Genomic DNA, 25,243 nt, shown 5'->3' on the forward strand with positions numbered 1-25,243 from the left:
TGTGCAAATGTTATGAAATTCAGTGTGAAATGGGATGCTATTATTGAAGCAGAACTGAAATGAAAAATAAAACATGAATTTTCATATAAACTGAGTTTGCAGGTGTATATTATATGGGGGGAGAAGGAGGAAGATATTAAGTACACAATAAATTTACAACTCCCTAATGTTAGCATAACCATGATCAAAACTCTGTGGCAGACCTGCCACTACAACTTTAATTAGTTGCACATGTTTCTTTTCATAATTTCTGTAGGCAATCATGAGGTAGTTCTGCCACTAGACAGTGATGGAAAAAACAGTTTTCAAGAATGTTTGAAATAAATTTGAAAAGAAAAATCTATTGTTATGGTTTGTCAAAGATGAGTCTATGGGATCCTTTTCATTTTACAAAGAATACTTGAGACAATTACAACATTTTTGCTTTTTTTTCACTCTCCAGAATGCAGCTCGTATTGTTCGAGCTCTTTTTGAGATTGCCCTTAGGAAACGTTGGCCTGCAATGACACATCGACTACTGAATCTCAGCAAAGTCATTGACAAGCGGCTGTGGGGCTGGGTTAGCCCTTTGAGACAGTTCTCAGTGTTACCACCATCAGTCCTCTCAAAGTTGGAAGAGAAGAATCTCACTATAGACAAGATGAAGGACATGAGAAAAGATGAAATAGGTGAGAAATCAGCAATGCTGATCTGCTTAAACTGTTAGTAATCAATGGGCAAGTTAGAACTAATCTGAGCTGTTCATTAATATACCCACTCTGGTCTGGAAGCCGTGTAGACACATTAATATGGTGTTATGGTCTGTCCAATAAAGAAGGTTTATTCAGTCTCCACAGCTTGTAATATGGCACAGCTTTGAGGGTAAGGCTAGCCCATGTCCTGCTAACCCCAGAACACATGTGGAACAGAGGTGTATGTTGATAGGTATTTACATATATGTGTATATATACATATTTATGTTGACCTGTGCTTCCCTTTTGCTCACATTATGTAATACACTACTATAAAAGGCATCTGTTTATTTTTGCCAGTTGGCAAAATGTGACCTTTTTTTTATTATTATTGAAATACTATTAACGTGAAAAAGAATAAAAGCAGATTATTATGTCCTGATATACTATCAGTAAATGGCCTGCTTCTGAAACACTGCATTAATTTTCATTGAACATGGAGAATTCATTGTCACTGGTGTCATTGCAGCAAAACCTTAATGGAATTTTTTAAAGGATTTGACATTTTGATAATGAGAAAATCCACAAGCCTACTGATAGACATAATGACAATTTCTAGTATGTGTGTGTAAACTGTTGTACATAAACTGTCCACCAGCTGGTGAAAGTTGAAAAAAAAAATTTGCTTGTAATGTATTTCTTTTTCCTATTTTAGTGTATTTTTTCTTACTTGGCCTTTCTTTGCACCTGTTATTGCCAAGTTGTTGAGAAAAAAGCTGCCTTTTTTTTTTTAAATCTAATTTTACAGTAAAAATACAATTCATAGTCACTGCTTTTTAGAAGTTATGAATTCTGACTTGATATTTCTCTCATTTGACAAGAGAACTACAATCCTAACTTAGGAAGCTTTGTTACATGCCTAATTTAGGTTGGAAAAAGTTGAATAAATGTGTAAAAGTTTGCAGAATTAGAGGCTATATTTTTATTTAAAAAGTTATGCCAAAGGTCTGTGAGAAAATTTTAAAAGCTTACTTTAACTGTGCATTATAATATACAGTAATTTTCAATGTATTAAAAATCTTATTTGAAGTGCTAGCATTATTGTGCTTTTCTATTCAGAAGCACGATAGCACTTTTTTATTCAGATTTATTAATTTGTTGTGTATTTGTGCAGTCTTTTTAATACTTAATATTCTTTTCCATTAAGTGTATTAGTGTTTTTTTTTCTTTTTTTATGCTTCTTTCCCCCTGTACCTGCTCTTGGAGAAGCAAGAAATTTCATATTAAAATACAAAACCAATTTTGCTTCCTTCAATGTAGTATTGACAAGATGGAAATGTGTCAATATATACCTATAAAATGTCTAGTTTTGTTTTATATTAACTTAGTTTGAAAGTAGATGAGACTTGGGATTTGACTGTGAAAATAGGTCATTGCTGACTATATGTAATGATACTGAACGTTCTTCAGCCTTATACACATTGAAGCAGTTGATCTGTGCATCTCTGTGAAGTACTTGGCATACGTCTTCCTGTCTGGCCTCTCTTTCTGACACCAAGGGTGTGAAGGAAGCTCTTGCCTGGCAGTCGCCTTTTTTTATTTGAATTCAAAGCCATGTTGAAATGAGAGAAGGCACAGCTTCCAGGTGCTGCCCTGTTCTCTAGACTCCATAGAACTAGTTTCAGTCTTAGCGTTTCTTCCTTTTCAAATGTTATTGTGACCTTGGAGATAGAATAAAAGAGACAGGAGCTAGCTGGCTAATTCAGTCCATGGCCTAGGGAGAGATAAAAGCATCAGATGGGTGCCAGCTCTCCCAATGAATAAAGAGCGTTTTGCGTGCACAGATCCTGGATGCAAGTGTACCACAAATTGTTCAACGCCAGTCTGTGCGCTATTGCAGTGTAACCATGGAGTTTCCAGAAAGCCAAGAAATAACTGTGTTATCTGAGATAGACAGTCCTGGTTTTTCAGAATACAGATCACAATCATTGTGGAATCAGCAAAATCTATTCTTCTTTTGTTAAACATAGCTATTTTCTCAAATAGCTTTTGTTCAGAAGGTTTTAATATTTCTTAAATGCCATTGATAATTTCTTATAATGTGACTATTTAAAAAAAAAGGGGGGGGGGGGGGCTTATAACGTTTTACAGAAGCTGGGAGAGGAGCCTTATTTTTCCCTAGCAGATAGGTGTACAAAACCTCAGTACTGTCCTGTACAAACACAGTTCACCTCACACATCATGATACAGAAAGAGATTCTTGGCATGAAAAAGTAGACTTGCCTACATAAGCTTGTTGAGCAAGACCTTACTGAGTAAGGTACCTACCTTTATTTAACATGATTTCTGAAGTTTTTATCTCTAATTGCAAAAGCTTGTCACTGTGCAAGTATGCTATAATACTGCATATATCCCCCAGTTGTACCAATATAATTGTTTTGGTTTTTAATAATCCACTTGCTGGAGGTGCGCTTATTTTACCAACTGCAAATTAAACTGATTAAATATGTGTTAAAACTTTTGCATTAGGGATTTGCTTCTTAACCAAGATCACCATTCATTAGTTCAGAGTATAGATAAATACCTGTGTGAGGCAAAATCTGCCAGTTTGTTAAATAAGAAAAACCGAATAGGGGAAGTCAGGATCAATATAAAGAAATTAGCAATTGCAAGATGTTATGGTCCTAAATTTCGTGCAATGGCAAGAAAAAGTTTGTATCACCTTTTCACTTTGCACATAATGCAAATAGATATTTTTTTTTTAAATGGAAAGTGTGCGCAGGAAACACATAATGGTATCAGAAAATATTAGTAGCCATTTGTAAGATAGCTTTTAACAGTGAGTGCTTAATGACCATTATAATTAAAATGTAAGCTATGGTTCACATAATTATACAAGCAATTTCAGTGAAAATGTGATAAGTCAACCTTCTTTCCTTAAATAAGCTAGAAGTTGCAACATTTTTCAGGAAAAATAGAAATCACTGCTACCTACTTTGATTTATATTTAAAATTAAGAGCAAGGGAACAGAGATTTCAGCTGTAAAATACAAGTAAGAATTTTTTTTTAATTAATATAAACACTTTATTGCCTTAGTTACCATGACTGTGATAGAAAATAAAAAACATTGCAACATTTCCTTTTTCCTTTGTCTCAGTTACATACTGGTGTATTCTGAAAAATCAGAGCTGCTGTGAGATGTTTACTAGCGGCATGCATTTTTAAGCTATTAACTGCCTTTATTCATTTTTATGAAAACTGTTCTGTCTGCTTTGAATCACTGCACAGGAATTGTAGAAGTTCAAATGTGTGCCCTTCATTAAATAAAAGGTCAGTATTCATACTTTAAAAAAGAACTATATGGCTTGGTAAGAGCCTGGTCAAAAAGTCAGTAAAGGAAGGGGAACTAGCTTGACATAATATGTTTTCAGTGTGAATTCTTAATAGTTAGTTTAACCCCTTAGTTATAGCCAACAGGGAGGGTTAATACTGATTTTTCTAGGCTCTAAATTGCTAATTCAAGTTAAGTATTACAAAATATTCAGACATGCCAGGTCAAGAGAGTCAGACATTTATGCACCTAAGAGCAAAACAAGCAAGCAATAATACTTCTCTCTAAAAGCCTATTTGAAAGTCGGAGTTGTATTATTTTTCCTAGAAATGCAAATTTGTTACACCTCATGTTTTCTTGGCAGGTCATATGCTGCATCATGTGAAGATTGGGTTAAAGGTAAAACAGTGTGTCCATCAAATCCCCTCCGTCGTAATGGAAGCAACGATTCAGCCAATTACCCGCACAGTGCTCCGAGTTCGGCTGAACATCGCTCCTGACTTCACGTGGAACGATCAGGTAAAAAAAGGAGGTGGAGGAAGGATAGGAAGCATTAATTTAGCTTCAGTGAAGGAGATGATCACAGGGAGTCCATAGCTGTTTGGATAAGAAAAAAAATATTTATTTTAGCTAAAAAGCAAATTTGATAATAGGAATGGAATGACCTTTAAGACTTTTGTAGAAGGTGGCACCAAAAGATCATCTTCTTATTTCTGTTAATCATTACAGGATTGCGCTGTTTATAACATGTTGAAGCAAGTGCTTATACTGAATATTAATAGCAGTCACACACAGATTTGAGTTATATACCCAAAAAAGAGAAGGAAGAAAAAGGGAGGCACGGATGGCTCTCTAAACTATGAATGAATGTCAAATGCAGAAAATAAAGCCTTGAAATACAGTTCATGTATGCCAAGTTCTGCTACTCTTTATGGCTTTACAAATGTACATTCACAACATCATTGCCGTTTTTTTCTGTTGGGACTTGTCTGAACAGAAAAAACGAGGTATGTTTGGAGTTACATCCATCTATGTTTTACGGTGCAAATTTATATGAAAAGAGTTGTGCTAGTTGCACATTCAGATATACCCACACCCTTTGATTCAGAATCTGTTCATTAGAAATAGATTTAAGATCAATCTAAATGAAATACAAATGTCCACATGGGGGCATTGTATTGTTGCTGGTGCTTCTGAAACTTTCTACAGAAACAAGGCAAAGATACCTCAATGGGCAAGCATATTTTTCTTTTTTTACACTTAGGAGATTTACACTTAAGATAAATTACTCTGAAAGGTGGATATTAAGTATCTGTTGTTTTATTAAAAATAATTTTTAAATCCCTTCAATTACAAATTTACCTTAATCACAAGTAAATTAGAGTTTTATTTCACAAACATTTAGATGATTTTATAATTTATTTTCCCTTCCTAAAGGCTTTTTCTTTTCTTTTGGAAGTTTCACCAATTACCTTATGAATGGGAGATTAATGATCAAAATATAGAAAGTTAGATTTTGTTTGCTACCTGGATTTATTACAGAAATATTTGAATGGATTCCTAACATGAATTATAACATGAATTAATTTTTGCTGCCTTATTTATGTGCAATACTTCAGAAGGCAAACAAGCATTACTTTTTAGGCTTGAAACAAGTTTTTATTATTCAATCTTTCGTCCACTTTACCTGTAATCTATTAAAGACAAAAAAACCCTGACTGTTCTTCTTACTAAACTGTATCTTAATACACAGTAATTTCTCAATCCATTTTTAGATTTTTATACAAAATCTAGGTTCTATATTTTTACAAATTCAAAAGGGGTCTACACAGAATTCTACTCTCTTATTTTGATTCTGAACTTCTAAAGCTGTAGCAAAACTTAGGCAAAAATCTGTTTTCTGCTACGACCCCTTGACACAATTTTCCTAATGGTTGCTTTGGAAACATTATGATTGTTTTATCAGTTCAACTTATGGAGCTCTTTTTGTATGAATTTGTATATTGGTACTCATCAAAACTTGGAAACCTCTTCTTTTCTTTTTTTTATTTTTGTAAGGTAGCTGTTGATTTTCTTGTTTCTTCAGTAAATGAAACTTCTATCACAGTAAATAAACAAAAAAAGCTGTTAAATTTTAATAGTCTTTAAAAAGGAATAACTGTCTTTTAAATTCAACCGTTGACACTCCAAAACTGCTTCTCCATCATCACACAGTATTTTAGCAAACTATTCAGAAGACTATATAACTTGTCGGTACAGCTGTAATTGGTACAAAAACTAGCTGCCAAAAAATTCCATTGAAAGAATGGGAGTAGTCAAATCAGAATATTAGAAATTTAAATACCATACTTAACTGAAATACCTTGCTTGGATAACATTTCATGGTTTTAAGACTGTTCCTTTACCTGCATACTTAGTTCTAGAATGATTTCATCACAAATTTTGCACTTGCCTTTACAAGAGAAAGAAGATATGTTTTGGTAGTTGTGAGATACGACATTATCTTGATCTTTAATGGCTGCAGTTTTCAGTGCTGGAAGCCCTTAAGTTCAGTAAAAGTGTGTGAGCCGTATCCCACTGGAAAATTCTTATTATATTGTTAGAAGCAAAGGACTATAAAAATACCCAGACAGAGCAAGTAAGCCTTACTGCAGCCAGGAGTCCAGCACAAATACATAATAATGCAACTAGTATTAATTAGCCAGGTCATATATCAGGCATGCAGTTTTAGGGCAATGGTTGCCCAAAATACAGGTATGTGTCAGTTCTTAAAAGCTCCCCAGAGTTCTTGAGAATCGTTACTGGGGAGTGTGTTGTATTGCCTGTCCCCACATTGCCCTTCTTTCTCCACACAGCTTTGTCACAGGACTCTCCAAAACTAAGATGCTGTTACAGTTCATAACAAAATTTCTGATCTTTGAACTTTATTGTCTTCCTTAATTCTTCTTTCCTCTCTTAAATTCTCCTAAAACCTGATGAAGTAATAGTCTTACTGTAATTTTTCAAAATGTCACCTGCAGTGACGTGTGTCCTTCCAGTTTCACTGCTTCAGTTTCCAGTGAAGCTGCTAGTGAAATTCAAATGTAATGAAAATGAATGACAGTGTCTTTACTGTCCATCTACTTATCTGTTGTGCAACCGTGTTAAAAAAGAACCTTAGCTCTATTCTTAGTACATATTTTTGTCTTCAAAAGCCGGTACAGACTGTTTTCCAACACATACACAATAATGAATTATGCTGAAAATAATGTATGTTGCGTGAATCAATACCAGACTCCTGTAGCATTAAAATTGCCATTAGAAGCAACTATGTGCTTCCTATTTTTTCCTGTTAACTGAAGCTTAGGAATAATTCCAACTTTTTTGTCATCTTCATACTGGTCTCGTACCTTATCACAGTCCTCATCGGAAACATCAGAAATCTGTGTTCATTTAATAGCATGTCTTCCACACTCCTTTACTATGCATTTCCTTCTTTTCCTAGATATTTAAGTAAAATGCTTGCACATTGGCATGAGTCATTTATTCTGACAAAGAAACAAAAATTCTTAACTGAGCATCCCACCTAGCTATGATTTGTGGCTGGCATTGCAAAATAAGGTACACAACAAAGCAACCAAAATCAAGGATGGAATACAGTGTTGCCAGATGGCATGGGTTTCATCAAGAGACAGCTCTATTTATGTTCTTCTCACTTCACCTGTAGCAATGACTAGATCTACAGCCTTCTGAATCCACTTACTGTCTTTCTAGAGGAGAGGGGAAAAGAGAGAGGAGGAGAGAGGAATGTCACAATTCAGTGTCCAGTTTTTCCTGAGAGAATGTTTTTGACTGAAAAATGAGCAGTGGAAAGCAAAAGACAGTCCTCTATACAGAATCCGAAGACAGAAGTACAAGGAGGAAAAAGGAGAAGGAGTCCTTTTTTAGGAGCCTAGAAGAAACCCTGGGAGTTCAGTCTATTTATAAACAGCTTTGGCACTAGCTTCAGTTGCTTTTATATCACGTCCATTTATTACACATACCTTAAGCAAACTCTTACTGAAACATAATCTTTAGGCAGACTGATCTAATTAGAAATGTTATATGGCTTTTACCTCTGATTTCTATATTTCTGTATTCCTTTGTAAGCCTACATCATTTAGAAATATATCAGATATACCCAGCAAATCTAGAGAACCTCATTACAACTATAACAAAGCTATCTTTTCTCCTCTTGAAGGTACATGGGACTGTTGGAGAGCCCTGGTGGATTTGGGTAGAAGACCCTACTAATGATCACATTTATCATTCAGAGTACTTCATCATTCAAAAAAAACAGGTAATGGATTTTATTCAGAATCTCCTAGCAAGACAAAAATAAAGTTAGTGAGATGTGGATTTGTAAGGTCAAATGGTATTTTGACCTAAGCAGATTCCCAAATCAGTAGCACAGCTCTCAGTTTCAGATGTACGTGATAAGCTTGGACTTCCACAAAGATGTTTTCTAATCTCAGATGTCCCTTTTTCTCCTCCTCCTTTGGTCAGGACAGTTATTTCCAGGTAAAAATAGGAAGATGGTAATGGTTTTGTCTGTTAAAGAAAAAGATGAAGAGCCAGCCTTATTTTTATCTTTTGAAGTCCATGGAAACAAAATCCATTCACAGTGGTAAAATATTTTATAAAGATGTGAACATTTTGCACATGGAATTGCACACATACTTTATTGCTTTGTGTTGGTAATGCTTATGGAATTGAGGCAGACTATGATTTTTCATAGTTACTGATATGTCTGTGCAGTAATTATTCTCTACACGTTTGCATTAGGTCATTACTAAAGAACCTCAACTGCTGGTGTTCACAATCCCAATTTTTGAACCTCTTCCTTCTCAATATTACATTCGAGCTGTGTCTGATAGATGGTTGGGAGCAGAGGCTGTATGTATCATAAATTTTCAACATTTGATTCTTCCAGAGAGACATCCACCCCACACAGGTAACTTCAAATTTGATCATTTTGTTTTAATTCATCTTGCTCATAATGATTTTCCTTATGATAGTGGAATAAATCTCTTCTGCTTCATCGTAGAAAAGTATATGGAATTTCACTTTGTGGTATATTTGCATTATTGAGATGATTTCTTCACTAATTTTAAAGCTCTCTAAGATTTTAAATTCCTGAACAAAAAGCAGCTCATTTCATCTCAACATAATACCAGCCTTTTAGTTACTCCAAGTTCTCTATAAACCATAGGAAAATTGAAACTGTCATATAAAAGTAAGCAAATCTCTGTGTTACAGTATGTCTTATCTTAGTGCTTGTAAGTGTTACATTTCTTCTGGACTGGTTAGAAATAACCTAAGAGTGGATGGTTGCGTTACGAATTTGCATTCAGCAAAGAAAAAACAAACACAGTTAAAAATTTTGAAAATATGAAACATCTTACTATTGTTACTAAAATAAATTCATCATAGCAAGCACTGTTACAGTACCAAACATCACATTTCAACTCAGCACTGCTGATCAAGTCATGGCCTTCCCCTCCCCCTCCTTTTTAACACTTGGCACAGAAGCATATGTTTGTGTTTTGCTTCTTTTTTTCTGGATACATAAATTGCTTTATACATTCACTGTGCCTGATGTCATTGTAAAACCTTTCCGCTGTAATTACATTTGGCTCACCCAGCAGTCTGTGAAGTGAGTGCCTTCAGAAATACTCAGTTCTCATACGGTGTTGTCCTTTGGCATGCATAAATTCACATGTGTTTGTGAAGTGTTTAGCTATTGTTATACTGTACCTACGCTGTCTGGAAAAGCATGTGCAACCTTTTTATCTAATTGACTGATCACTGACTACTATTCAGAAGAAACAGAAAGATATTTACACATCACCAGTTATGGAGCCTCTAGGATTTATGGTAATTGATTTCAATTCCCATCTGGTTCCCACTCAACAATGAAGTACGTAGAGGCCCTGCTAGGCAAAAAACCTTCTTTCTCCTCAACAGAGCCCAAGAAATCACAGTTTCAGTGGGAATGATAAAACAGCCATAAGGTATCAGTGAAAAGCATGTGAAGAATATTAGGCATCATTGCCTCAGTAGATTTTATGACTCCCATATCATACCTTAATGTGAAGCACCCTGAAAGACAATGAGACCTCCAGCCACAAAAAAAAACCAAAAACCGAACTTCAAAGCAAGCATCTGCATAGCAGAATCACTGCAGTCTCCTTAATTTGGTAGGATTCCAAATCCAATCTGGTTATATATATCATCTTCCAAATTCCACAATCTCTAATTGTTTGGATAGCAGATGCCCTCAAGATATATTGAGAATCATATATTAAAAGGCTGTTTGTTTATTTATTAAGATTTTATCTTTAATTACATGTTTAAAGGATTAGATGCAAAATTTAGTTGTACTCATCTGATTTGTATTACTCCATCAGCTTAGAATCTCCAAAGAATCCTTCCTTCTTAAAAAGCCTTTTTCCTTGCATCTGAAATATACAGACTATGCTGTCCTTCAACTCCACATTCTGTTACCATAAGAAACTGGACATACATATAATCTAGTACAGTGAGTTTAGAACTTACTACAACTGGATAAAAAGGAAACAGCTTTAAGAAAAAGATTAATTTATGCAAATGGCTGGTTCACAGCTATCAAAATACTAACAGTACTTGCAGAAATACCTCAGAGCTATAAAATCAACTTTTCATTATTTCTCATCAAAGTTAACAGTGACCCAAATGTGGATACTGTGTCATATGAGATATTAAGTAAAACAATTTCCAATGTAAGTTGGTTTTCACTAAGGTATTGGTTAATATCTTTATCTTCATAATAAAGTATGTTATGTCATGGCATCTGTTGTCATGCACTCATGACTATTTTGTGTTTTTAGAGCTTCTAGATCTTCAGCCTTTGCCTATCACAGCCTTGGGACATCGGGAATATGAAGTCCTGTACAAATTCACACACTTCAACCCTATCCAGACCCAGATATTTCATACACTTTATCACACAGACTGTAATGTTCTTCTTGGAGCACCTACAGGTTCTGGAAAGACTGTTGCAGCTGAATTAGCCATCTTTAGAGTTTTTAACAAGTATCCCACATCAAAGGTTTGTTAAATAGGTTTACTAGAATCATTTTCTGTAGACATGTTTTGAGCAATGCAAAAGCCTAGAAAAAGACTATGGCAAACTGAATTTTGCTTTCTCCAATTTATACCTGTCTGGATACAAAATGGTACTGCATTATGTACATTATGCTTTTATTTCAATTTTATATATTAATCAGTGTACAACTAGAGTTAAATCTAAAAACATGGCATACAGGTATGCTGGATTTCCTTTTGTGTACTTACCTCCATTTCCTGCTTTAATCTTCTACAAGCAGTAGTACAGTTTTATAGCTGTTAGTTCCCCACCAAGTGAATACAACTAGCCCAGTCTCTCTCTTATTTAAACAAATAAGTTGCAATTGATTACTACAAGCCAATTTTCTGTTCCAACTTGCCCCTGTGTTTTATTTCGTAAATTGTCTAAAAGCTGAACAACTCAGCTTTTGGGGTTTTGTTTTCAAAGTGAATATATGTCTGTATCTTGACTTAGCCATCTTGTCTTAGTTAACCACATTTTAGCTTTAAAGTCATTGGAAAAGATATTTATATCTGACTGTGAGATGTAACCAAAGGATAACCTTTGAAATTAAGAGAAATCATGTACATAAATCCTTTATTCATCTATGAAATTTCAATATCTTCATGCAATTTGTTAGTCCAAGTGAGGTAAACAAGACACTCATACATTTTCAGCTTATCTATTAGAATTACAAAATAGCCAATTCTCAAAGGAATATATCTTTTAGGTTTTGATAAAGCTGAAAACCTGGCTATACATTTTAAAGAATGTATATGAATTCTTCATGTAGCAGTTTCTTCATGTTCAAATGCTTCAGGATATTTAACCATAAATCTGTAAATAAATATTGTTTCTACATGTCAGAGTATTCCCCCCTCTACAGCAGGCTTCTTTGAGGTTTTCCTCATTGTGACATTTTGCTTAAAATAATCAGCTTTTTAATTTAATTGATAGCATTTTAATAATTTAACAACATAACTAGAAATCAGGTAAGATATTGCTTGCTGGAAATTCTGATTATTTCTGTTCTAGAATGTTAGCTTGCAGATTTTATAAGCCTGGCAAAAAATGGTATTATTTATATAAGTGGGGTTTGATATTAAATGGTGTGATAAATACTTCCACTTCAAGAAATTATTCTTTCTCTTTCTTAATTTATTTGCTTGTTAATGGCTCGGGAAACAAAGCAGTATTTTCCAGTGTTAAGTCTGTTTTAAATAAACCCTGTTGTAGGTCACTTAAGGAACTCAGACCTTAACCATTTTATAGATAGTGAGTATGTTCAAATCTCACAAGTATTAAATATTTTTTTGCCTTGTAGGTACACTTTAATAAAGGTTTCTTAAACGTTTAACTTGTGGTTTTGTGACTTTTCTTTTGCAGGCAGTGTATATTGCACCCTTAAAAGCACTTGTTCGTGAAAGAATTGAGGACTGGAAAGTTAGGATTGAAGAAAAACTTGGTAAAAAGTATGTTTCTCCTTATCTAATCAGAGAAATGAGAAGCAAAAGAACAGCCCATCAAGTATGAATAAAATCTACAGAATACTTTTGAGTATTTCAAACTAGGTTTTGATTATATACTATCCTTCAAATTTCTAGTACTTAAAAAATAAGAAATGCTATCAATTGGCATTGTAGTGATAGCAAACTCAAAACTAAAAAAGGGATACACTTTGATAGTCAGCTATTTTCATTCTCATTACTTGCCAGTATAACAAATACCAAGCTCAGATTTCTCTCTGCAGTATCCTTGGAAATTGAAATTGCAATCCAAAATAGAGCCAGCCGGGTTAGCTCAGTTGGTTAGAGCATGGTGCTAATAAGCTTTCTTTATAAACCTCAGCTATAAGGAACTCACAGGAGTTGCATGAACTGTATACTAGTATTCATACGTTCTGCTTCATATGTAAATTAGATATAACTTTATTCCTTGGTAACATTAATTTCTTGCTGATCTTCTCAGGTGTTGGAGTTCAGCCATTACTTTATGACATATAAGGTATATCAGTCGTGTTCATGGTTGCCAAAATTATACTTTCTTGAGTTAAAAATTGTTTCCGTAGGGTGCATTATTTAGGGCCTTTTCCTTTCCTATATATAGCTTTTTTGGTAAGTTAAAGCTCAAAGCACACCATGGGTTTCAAGAGAAAGAGATGCTACTCTGCATACATGAAATTGCCAGTGAGATTCCTGCTATTATCACAGCAGTGACTTATTAATTGCCTTTTTTTTTTTCCTTGCTATTTCAATGGCCTGTGAGGATAAATTATTTGCCTCATAATTTTAAAATATGTTCAGGTAATATTTCCTTTTTGAAATTTACTCTATTATTTGTGACTGAAATTTTGAACAGAAGATACACATTACTTTCAGGAATTCTTATTAGATGTTCAACTGGATGTAGTATGCGTGATAGAAATGTCAAAAATCCATTGTATTCAGTCTAAAATGATGGATCATCTCAAATGCTCTTTGTAGAACTTGAAAGGATAATACAGCAAGCAATTGGAAAAACTCTGCTAATCTTCCTAAAAAATGACCTCAGGATAATTTCTGCTCCAGTCTTAATGGAGCTTCACCAACAAATGCAGATACACTGCAATCTAGCCTCGTTATTCAAACCAGAGTTCTATACAGAACAGCAGGCAGCAGCTTGGTAGCTTTCTAGAAAGCTTTCACCCTGGCTATGACAAGATGTTATGATTCACATTATGTCATACTAATATTCTTATATTATCTTCATTTTGAAAAAATAACCGTAGATGGTTTGGGACTCATATTCGCCCTTTTCTTTTTATATGTTTTTGCTAAGGAATGGTATTTGGTATTTATATGGTATTTACTAGGAAAACAAAAGACAGGTTTATTTACTTAAAACAAGTTTGAAAATCCAGTTAGAAGTATTTGACCAGAAACAGAATTACTTTGTTTAATTTTGTTTCTTCTTTCTTTTAGGAGTTAATGTTTAGCAGTTAATATTTGAACATTAAGATGTTCCAAATCTTTGTAAAGCCAAGCCACCATCTTCTTGATTACAGGGTTGTAGAGTTGACAGGAGATGTGACTCCTGATATGAGAGCTATTGCCCAAGCTGACCTGATCGTTACTACCCCAGAGAAGTGGGATGGTGTCAGCAGAAGCTGGCAGAACAGAAGCTATGTTCAGAAAGTTTCCATTCTTATCATAGATGAGATCCATCTGCTAGGTGAGCACGTTTTGTTGTTTTTAATCAGAATCATTGCTAAATTTGAAGAAGTGTGCTGGAACTTATGACATGAATATACTTTTTGACAGCTGAACCTTTTCTTTTTCTGTTTTTCAATGGACTTTTCATTTACTAGGGGATGAGAGAGGCCCAGTATTGGAAGTCATTGTGTCTCGAACAAACTTCATCTCATCTCACACAGAGAAACCTGTAAGAGTAGTTGGTTTATCCACTGCTTTAGCAAATGCCAGAGACCTTGCTGACTGGTTAAATATTAATCAGGTATGAAAAATGTTTCAGAAGATGGATATGTATTTGTGCTGCAGAGAGACAAAATAGCAATTTATAAGATAATTCAAGGTTAAACTTGAAATAAATGTTTTCTTGCAGATGGGTCTGTTCAACTTCCGACCATCAGTACGCCCAGTTCCTCTGGAGGTGCACATTCAGGGCTTCCCTGGCCAGCATTACTGTCCTCGCATGGCTAGCATGAACAAACCTGCATTTCAAGGTAAGCAACAAGCTCCTAGACCTTTTCCTTCTTTCTGTAAAAGAAAAAAAGACTTCGAGCACTTTACACAATTCATTTGCAGCACATTTACAACATGTGTTACTGTACGTACTCTTGGCATGTATAGGGGGAATCTGCTCTGCTAATGGCCCAAAGCTATTTGTCTGAAACATAAAATGTGCTGCAAATGCAACATATAACAGAGGAATGTAATGTTTTTAGAACAGAAGAATAAAATCAGTGCTAATGAAGGGGGAATAAAATGTGTTTTCTCTTAGTGTTTGACACCATAAAGAAACATTTGTGTAAAAATATTTGAAATTTAGAAAGTGATAAAACCATTCATATTATTAATCTGCTGAGGTATTTTCATATGGACCACTGTATGTAAGCATTAAAAAAATTGTGAACAGAAGTTGCAAGTCAGGCTAACCTCCTATAATTCTAGTTTCAAAGCAATAACCATAAAATTCAAAATTTGTAGTGCATCCAAGATATGCTTCTGTTTTCAATTTTTTATTCTTAACAAAGCTGGCAAGCAGGATAGATTTAAGAAAAACTCTCGTATTTTATTTGAACATGCTTTGTTTTGGTTACATAAGGAATATTTATTATATCAATTAAAAATAACCTCCAAAATAAATTTTGTAATGTGAACTGCTGTTGATTGTGAGGTGACATTTGTGAGGTGACTTTTTAGCTGCTTTAATTAGCCTTATGACAGAAGCAAAGTATTGATTGTGGACTAGAGACCAATCTTGACAGCTCAGATTATTTACACCTCCACAAGAGCATTGTACAAAAACACTAATGAACAATAAATCTGTCTTGGGCTGTTCTGCCACACCTGTTCCTGAAGCAACAAAAATCCATTAGATGCTGAGCTTTTAAAATATATAGATATATTGGCATATATAGTTGTAAGGTATAAATACACAGGAATTATCCTATTTCAATAATTTCACAACTGTATAGTGTGTGTATATGCAGGAGCACATGCTGGGTAGTATTCATTAACTGGGGAACAATATGTGATGGTGGATAGTATGAAATAGTTTTCAAAAATTAACAATGCATAAATTTAATTGCTAGAATGAGAATTACATGAGAAAACACAAATGGATTTATAAGAGATTTATAAGAGTATTTGAAATTCTACATACAACTGTTTCTACTTCTAGTGCTTGTTGATGTTAGAAAATCTGTAGACGTATGATTTATTGAGGGCTTTTTCCCCACTTGTTTGATGTGATATAGTCAAGGTTATTTTAGCATTTCCATGGCAATACTTATGCCTGAGACCATAAACATTTTGCTGCAACCTGAAACTTTTCAAACATGGGCTGAGCAAGAAACTGCTTTCTTAAAAAGTCCTAAAACATAGTTTTGTCTACTATCAGACTGATTAGTAGACAACAGAAACAAAGTTCTTGTGACCCTAAAATACCCACCTTTCACAGCAGCTATTGAAAAGTCACTTTGTACCTTTTTTACCTTTTCTAGTTTTGGTCAATTGAAGTGATCCTTTGCAGGCAGACATGAGTTTATGCAGTCAGAAAGCAAGTTTTGGACCTTGATTGCACTTAGCCTGAGACAACATATCCCAATAGGGTAGAAAAAACTTAACATAGTTATTAGGCTGAGAGAGAAATTCACAAACTTTGAAGTCTAGAAAGTTGTCCAGGTTTTGGTGGGGTTTTTTTTTCCTAACTGCTTCTCTTAAATCTTTAGCTTACAATGATCACTGAGGTAGCAGGGCAAATTAACTCACACTCAGCTAAGCATAGTTATATGATCTTTGATTCAGAGATGATATATGCTCACCTCAGTTGTATCTATCTGGCAGAATACAGACTCAGTATACATACCTGTATATCATCTGCAAAGAGGTGTATCAGCTGTCTAGGTATTGCAAAGAGAAACTAATTTTTGTCATTAAAGGGCCTAATTCTCAAGTTCTGTTTTCCTCAACAGCAATTCGGAGTCATTCTCCAGCCAAGCCTGTTCTTATTTTTGTGTCATCCAGACGTCAGACAAGGCTTACTGCCTTAGATCTGATAGCTTTCCTAGCCACTGAGGATGATCCCAAGCAATGGCTGAAGATGGATGAAAGAGAGGTAGAATCATTTTACCTGCATTATTTGTGCTTTGCTTCTATTTTATTGATATTTGTTTGAAAATACATCTAAAACAAAAGAGTTATTTGAGGGTAGATCTTGAAACAGCTATGCATACGCTAACTTTCAATATGTATTAAAACTAGTATCAGCGTTAAGACTATATAAGCATCTTTGCAAGATCTGAACTTTAGAACACAAACTCTTTTATCTTTGTTTTTCCTGCATATGTATTATTAATGCTAGTTCCATTGTCACAGACAACATACGTCACATGATACAAGTCTTTGATACAAAGGTAAGGCAAAGAATAAAAGAAAGAGGACTAGTGTTCTCCAAAGTTTACAGCTGGAAATCTGTGACATATAGATGTTGAGCTAGAATTTAAACCAAATCTCTTTCAGTGTTTTAGGAGCAAAATTATCCTTCTCATAAGATAACTCTGTGTGTAGAGGGTTATATATATTCATATGTATCTGTGTGTACATATGTACATACATGTGTCTATCCATCTATATTCATACTTACATAGAGAGAGAGAGATACTGCAGAACCAACGGTTTAGGAATGGTGCAGTCTTGCATATCAATTAAATAAATCAATGTTATAAAAAAAAATAACGTAGCTTCTGCCAATATCTATTATAAGAACATAAAGATTACAAAGTCAAATACTCATTAAGCAATGCTGGAGTAAACGTTTAATTTTTTGTTCTTTTTCAAGCAATATAATCTTTAATTACATTTTCTTGTATTGTTTCTAAAAAAAAATCCATCTTTCATTTATTGCAAAACATGAATGATGGTCAAATAATAAACAACCATTCAATATTCTGTTTTGTCTGCATTCTTCAAAATGTGTACTTGATTTTATTTACTGCACTCAGTTCTGCACCTGCTCTGAATACGGAATTATTTATTTCCTTCTGGACTAATGGTCCTGATTATAGTATATCATTGCTTCAAAACAATTTTTTTGGTTGCTATTCAGATTTCCTAGATTTTGGCAGTTAGCTTTCTCTAATGGTTGCAGACCCTCTGCATGGGAATTTCTGTGATCATATAGGGCCAAAACACAGCAAAACGTGTGACTCATAAATACAAGGTCCAAACTGAATATTGTATAAATATTTATATATCAGCAGTTGTATGAATAGTTATACAATTGTATACCAAAAATTATATGCCAAAAAAGTATAGGTTTCTAGATGAGATAATTTGATTTTGTTTGCTCTTTTCAAAAAATAAAGTGTGATTTTTCTGAGATAAAGTATAACATCTGGTTTTGGATGGATTTTAAAAGAGAAAATGGATGTCTTGGCTGATAAACTACTAGTACTAAAAGCATGTCTCAATTTGATGCTGCTTTTCTAACTATATAAGCTCTATTTAATGTTTTCTTGAGCATAACAGAAACATTTCATATCAAAATTATTAGTGTGTAGTAGAGTAGTACTTTGTGCTAGTTTACTGTAGTAGTCTCACCTACAATTAGAATATGCAATATGCAGCTTGCCCTAAATGACTTGCATTAATATGAATACCTTCCTCATGTCCTGTGAGCCACTACTATCCTGAAAAGAACTGTAACCAAAGCTTCTTCACTTGCTGGAAAAGGGTTTTCTGTTAGGCGTTTTTGAATTTCATATGTTTCAGAATATACTGGTTTTGAAAGAGAAGCCAACAAGGACAAGCAGATTTTGCATTTATTAGTTCAATGACACCTGCATGTGATTTGTATTTGAATAAATAAGCTGAATTTTGGAGCATAAGATACCTACCAAGTTATTCAGTTCTGATTATGTAAATATAAAAGACTGAGGATTAAGCCCTAAGTTTTTATGTCTTACTACTATAATGCAGAACACAGTTGTGTTTGAAGTACCCACAATTTCAAATGGACATTTCTTTAGGTAATTATGGGACTAGTTTGTAGTTTTGTGTTTTAAATGAGCATGATTACCCCGAGTTTCATTTGACATTGTAGCAAAGGACAAAGCTATAGTAGTGCTACATATGTAGTGTATGTACTGCTTAATTCTTTATCCATAATTTTTTTTTTTAATTTAAAAATTCTAACTTCAAGTTATAATAAAGTCAAGCTTGGACTATGTGAAGTAGACAAAATTCTCTCTGTATTGCTATAGCATTTTTAGGTTTTAAAAGTAGAACTAGTGAATACTTACTTTATAGTAGGTATTCACTACTTTATAGTAGGTATTCCCTACCTTGAACGCTTGCCCAAGTATCTCAAGTGTTTCTCTATTTCATATGGGATAAAAATGGACCAGTTAGAAGAAATAAATTGTTGTTGCCTTTAGACAACATTTTTTGTTGCCTGTCAGTTTTTCACATTTGTTTTTTGCCAACCAGTGTTCCTTTAGGGGAACTTACAGACAAATTACTTTATTTTCAAAGTATTTGTAATTGTTAATTGTGAAGTATGTTGAGATATAAGAGATTTTTCATAAATGGGTGTATACAAAGTTTACAAGCTTTACAACAGGCCTTGGCATTTTTCTTCATTCAGCCTTATTTGTATGACATCAATTTTGGCTGACATAAGATTCCTTTGAGAACTCATTGGTTAGCTTTGTTTAATGGTGTAATAGGTTTTGCTACATGATGGCCAAATGTTAGTCTATGTTTATGTTAGCTTCCTAGTGGGTAGATTTCGTAAGGCTTCTTAAAACACTGTAAACAATGCCATCCATAATAACATCTGGAAGACTGATACTGAGGTAGACACAGATTCTTACAGCCTTTAAATGTGATTTTTCTGTGTTACTTTGCATGGCAGCTTTTCTGTGAGGGTAACAGAGAGGCTCAGGCATTGTGGGGGAGGGATTGGAGTTGGGGAGAGACCAACACTGGATCTTTGGTACCTGTTTATCAGCTATGCCATCATCTTAGCTTCCCTCATGTTCTCTGTAGAGATTCTCCCTGTAGTGGTAGTGCCAAACCAAGCTCTCATTTACAGCATGTGAAGGATTCCATTCACAAAGCTCCAGGCTACTTCTCTTCACCAATACTCTCAGATAACAGGAAAATCCACCCTCATCTGTGCCACTGAACTCCAAGTATCAAATTCAGAAAACATTTCAGTCAGTTATATTTCAAAGGGCATGAACTTGTATAAAGCTTCTGGAATACATATTTGTATGTATAAATGACGTACAGAAGCAACCCTTTGCAACTGTTGCCACCAAAGTAGGCAACAGCATACCTGGATCACGGAGGAATCATACAAGATGTTCTTTCCCTCAGTCAGTAGTCTAACAGGTGCAACTGAATTATAGTCAAGAAGGAATTTTGTTCTACATCCATCTACTGAAAATATATATTACAGGCAGCTCTATTTGGTTTTGGAGGTGATTTTTCCTGGATGCTTTCCTTGAATTTCATGTCTGATGGACAGTTTCCTACTCATACCCATGTTGCTATAGTATTCAGAAAGTTGAAAGGTATTCAGAAAGTTAGGACAGCAGTCAGTCTTTGTAAGACTGAATTGTACTTGATGAAAATTGCTGTTTCTAGTACTGGTAAGTTTTCCAGTTCTACTGGACCTGTTGTTGCACAACAATAGTTGGTCTGTTTAATAGATTCTGTCCAACTAAGTTTCAGGATATGTGCATGCTTTTTATGAAGAAATGTCCACTCAAATACCCCACGTCTAATTTAGTCCAGTCAAGGAAGCCTCCAGTGATGTTGAAGTACCCTACTTACTGAGGTAGGTTTGTAGCTGATACTTCAAAGCTCATCCCTACATTTACCAATTGCTATGCATAGCACATGCAGAAGTTCTTCAGGATTTAAGCAGGACTGCCACGGTTTGCCCAAAGTAGAGTATGAGTGGGCAGTCTCTTGAAGAAGAAAGAATAGTTACCTATTCTAGAGCCTTAGAGGTGTTTTTTTTTTTTTTCTTTTTCTGTAAGGTGCATTGTCCCTACACACTCCAAAATGAGCTCTCTATCCGTCTTAGGATTTGCAGTCCCAACACAGAGTTTATTTTTCACCAAAGAGTGAAGAAGCAGCTGAAGCTGCCATACTTTCCATTTGCAGTAGTTGCAAGGACTCTTCAGTAGACATAACTCTCTAAAGATCGTCCTAGTTAGGAGGCACAGGTGCATCATGACAGAAATGTGAATAGGCAGTGAATCTCAAAGAGGAGGCTGCCCCTGTAAATTGAGTCATTCTTTCTTTTTGTTGCTCATTGATGCCAGTGTGCCAATGAAAAAAGAAAACCTTATGCTTGACCTGCTTTTTTGTATAATCATGAGATGATTTTTAAATATAAACTTTCTAGCTAAAATTCTAATTTGGAGGTGTCAGCCAACACTGTCATGTTCAAGCTTGTGACCCATTACTTATCTTGTTAAAAAGGACAACAGCTCAGATTATCCTTTTGGAAACAGACAGTGCCACCAGTTTGTGGTGGTAAGCTTGGGTAAGATCAGTTATACTGTTCTACATTAGGAGCTGACTAAAGCGGAACAAGTTCTTCTCTTTCAGAAATTTCATCTACATCTGTGGTGGCAGCCGATGTTGCAATCTTTTTACAACATAATTTATTAGAATCAAGTTTTCAGTTTATTTATTTTTCTCTAATGTTTTTACTGCCTTTTGGTTTTAACCTAAAACAAAAGTACAAAGTAGTATTTATTGTTTATTTTTTGAAGTTAGAATGCAGTCCTTGCCAGCAAACAAGCAGGGTGTTTTCGTGGTGTTTTTGTGTTTGGGTGTTGGTTTTTTTTTTTAAAAAGACATTTATTCCCTGGCCAGATACTTGGATTTTTTTTTTTTTATATTTACAGTGCAAGGACTTAGAAGAAATGTACCCATGTACACAGTTTTAACTTTAACCACAATGATTTTTGCATTCTGCTTTGTGCATCATTTTACCATCTGCATCTTGTTAAGACTGTTCTTTATGAAACCTCTAGAAATAACTAAAATCCTTTAGCACAAACATACCTACTGTAATATTCAATAGCATCCATACCAGGCAATAGCCAGCTTCTACTGAATTCAAGGGCACTTGGATGAAGGGCATTCACTGACTGCAGAAGAATCGGGCCCATACTGATTTTGTGATTTTAGAGATGTGAGTGTATAAACATGTGTGAGCTAATTATGGATTTGTATATGTGTTCATACACAATGGGGAAATATGCATAGACATATGCATGAAAGTGAATTAAATTTTAACATATAGTTCTGTTTTGCATTGCTAAAAAACAAAAACAAAAAAAAATCCCAAGAATTGTTGGAAAGGCAAAAGATGACTTTTCCTTCTCTAACCTTTAAATCAAATAACCTATTATCTCCATGTTATTGTTCTGAGGTAATGCTGTGCTATAAAACAGGGATAGAAGAATCTGGTCTGTGTCATGAATAGGTATATTGCCGTCTTCTAGATGAGATTTTTAGTGTTAAATATATATGTTTTTATAATATATCTCAACTGTTTAAACCATATTTTAAAATGTTTCTTGACTAATTTTATTTTAGGTGGTTTAGGCATCTTGTTTGTATGGGAGAGTTCTGGAGTATGAGGATGACAACTCTTCATCAAAAATAATTTTATAAGATGACTTTTTTTTCTGCCTGTAAAGATCAGGAGGGTACCCAAGAATGATTTCTAAGTGTTTCACTCATTATAGAAGTTCAACTTCCTTCTACAAGATGTTGTTTTTATGACACAAAAGTGTGTCATAAAAAATTAACATTTAGTTATAACAAGGAGATGTTTTTATTTCACTTAACATCTGTAGCAGATGTGAAATATGTAATTATTTTTGTAAAAGACTTCATAACTTTCACGATTCTTTTGTTTGGCACATCTTTCTTCTATTGGGCATTTTAGACAATTGATAAGCATTATTCAGTGGCATATGGTCTGAGTCTGACGTGCTTTGAAAAGAGTACAGAGTACTAATAATGAGGATTCTGTGAAAATGGGAAAACCAGCACAACAGATATGCTTTGAGAAAGTATGGGTTTTTAGCATCTTGAAACAATATATCACACTCAAAGGGACAGAATTGGGCTGCACAATCTGTTAGCTCATTCTTGTCCAATCTGGTCTCCTCCTTTCTTTTGGAGCCAGCATTGTCATCAACTTGCTGAATTATACTCTGACTGGAATGTATTTCAGGCACAGGGTAATGTATCTACTTAAATGGAATCCTATCTTTCTACAAAAGCTTTTTAAGTATAATAAATTTAAAATATAAAAAAGTTCTATTAGCTTAAAGTAAATGGTTCAACAGTTTACATATGTGCTGGAACAAAGAAAATGACTACTTACTAGTTTGAGAAAAATCTAGCTTGTTCAGAGATTAGAAATAAACTTTATTTTTTATAATAAATGTTTTGTAATGCTACTAGAATCCCAAATTGGTTTTCAAAGTTTTTTTTATTAAAAGGTGGATTCCTGATCAACCTGATGTTAGGAAAGCACAGGAGGTATTTTTATTTGTTTGTCAAAAAATCTGTGAAGGATAGCAAAACCTTTTCCGTATGGGCCCAATCCTCCCAATCCTGGAGTCTGGGGAAAAATCCTTCCTTGCATTAAGTTTTCTGCATCGGTGTTGTACAGGTTTTTTAATATCAGTACCATGTATATTTCCTTATATTATTTTTAATATACTTTTTCTGTTCTTAAGATAAAATGTATTTTCTTTACCCTTTTATGAGTTAACATTACGGTTTTTTTCAGAAAGATAAATAATAATGAAGTTATAACAATCCAGAAATGTTAGATTTGTTTTATAGTCACAATGCTGTGTCTGTTTCTGGTTAATGAACCTATTAATTGCGCCATTATTTCTTAATAGAAAGTGATAGTATTCTTACACTGCACTGACATAAGAGAGTTATATTTTTAAATAAATTGTCATGAGAATTTTAAGCCTTGGATTGTGCCTATGGGTAAAATAGTTGTGTTTATTGCATTGATTTATGTGAAAGTAAGGGGTCAGCTAAAAATGACTAGGATTCCCTGCTGCTAAAATGACAGGATAGCAGTACATGCGCCAGCTCTCCTGCTAAGGGTTCTTTAGTTTTCCTGTGGTAAATTACACTGCTTTGCAGGTATGACTAACAGCACCACAGGCCACCGCTGTAATACAAGTCAGAGGGAAAAAAAAATAACCACCACTGATTGTAAAAGCAAGAAGAACATCTTTGAATAAATTCCCAGCAGTGTGAATTTAGGATGTTTTATGCTAGCAACTACATGGCAAAAAGGTTTAGCTCAGGTTCTGTACTGAAAATAACTAAGATTATAAAACTGCATGTGCTGAAGGAGCAGTCTAATAGCTATAGACTAATTTAAATCAGCTAATTTGATCCCTGTACTCTTCTAGAGGAAAAGGGAGTTTAGATTCATTATTTTCCCAATACCAAATTCTGCTCACGTGACTAATGAAATTAACGTCAATAGAACTGTGTTGTTCCCTTACATTAAAGACGTAACAATCATAAAGTGATGATTCTTGGTGGAGAGGAGAAAAATTAATTCAGCAGTATAATATCTTTTGTCAATTTTTGAATGCAGAAATTGAGTAAAATGTAAAGGCATTAATTTTTTCATTTATTTTTCTGACATTTAGCAGTGCTGTTTTCTACTTTTTCATCTTAATGCCCTCTCAAATGTATACATATAACTGTACCACTTCATGAAACAAAAAAAGTATTAATAGGTTTGAAAATATATTTAGCAATGTATGTTGATGGTCATAATTGTAGAGAAAGCAGTATACAGGTTCTCATTTTATCAAGCTATTTTTTCTCTTAGAAGAAAAAATCTTTAAGATGGGTCATAATTCATGTTGTCTACACTGCAGTCACATGTCTACATGGTGACTAGAGAAATCAAAGGTTTGCTGATTGTATCTAGATAGATAAACTTTATCCTTGAACATATCCTCCTTTCATTCAGTTCTTTATGCTCTTCTACTTATCTACCCCTCTTCTTGTTTCCCTTTCCTAAATAGACTTATCCCCTCTTCACTTCTCAATTCTGCTTCCTTTCCTTTCAGTGTTTTATAGTCCCTTTCACTCTTTTCTTCTGTAAGCATCCTTTTCTTTTATACATGCCAGCTCAGTTTATACAACAAACCTTCCATGTCTTATAATATAGGAAACACTCAGGAACATCCAGGCAACTGCGTTGTGAGCAAAAATAAAGTTTAGGAGCTTCCATTGACATATCAAATTGATTGGACCAAGCCAAACCTTGAACAATTTTTTTTTTTTTTAATTGGGTTCTCT

At 34.3% G+C, this 25,243-nt stretch overlaps 1 protein-coding gene across 1 annotated transcript in view; it reads left to right on the forward strand.

The window, feature by feature from the left end:
* The window catches only part of ASCC3 (activating signal cointegrator 1 complex subunit 3), a 293,625-nt gene that overhangs the window by 209,642 nt on the left and 58,740 nt on the right, over positions 1–25,243 (forward strand). Inside the window, exons 21-30 of the mRNA XM_075708596.1 lie at positions 443–668; positions 4,368–4,522; positions 8,223–8,321; positions 8,807–8,975; positions 10,891–11,111; positions 12,516–12,601; positions 14,173–14,339; positions 14,476–14,621; positions 14,730–14,850; positions 16,825–16,967. Of these exons, the coding sequence (XP_075564711.1) occupies positions 443–668; positions 4,368–4,522; positions 8,223–8,321; positions 8,807–8,975; positions 10,891–11,111; positions 12,516–12,601; positions 14,173–14,339; positions 14,476–14,621; positions 14,730–14,850; positions 16,825–16,967 (1,533 nt within the window). The remainder of the gene's footprint in view (positions 1–442; positions 669–4,367; positions 4,523–8,222; positions 8,322–8,806; positions 8,976–10,890; positions 11,112–12,515; positions 12,602–14,172; positions 14,340–14,475; positions 14,622–14,729; positions 14,851–16,824; positions 16,968–25,243) is intronic.

This window comes from Pelecanus crispus, chromosome 3 (genome assembly GCF_030463565.1).
Source record: "Pelecanus crispus isolate bPelCri1 chromosome 3, bPelCri1.pri, whole genome shotgun sequence".
Taxonomy (NCBI): Eukaryota; Metazoa; Chordata; class Aves; order Pelecaniformes; family Pelecanidae; genus Pelecanus; species Pelecanus crispus.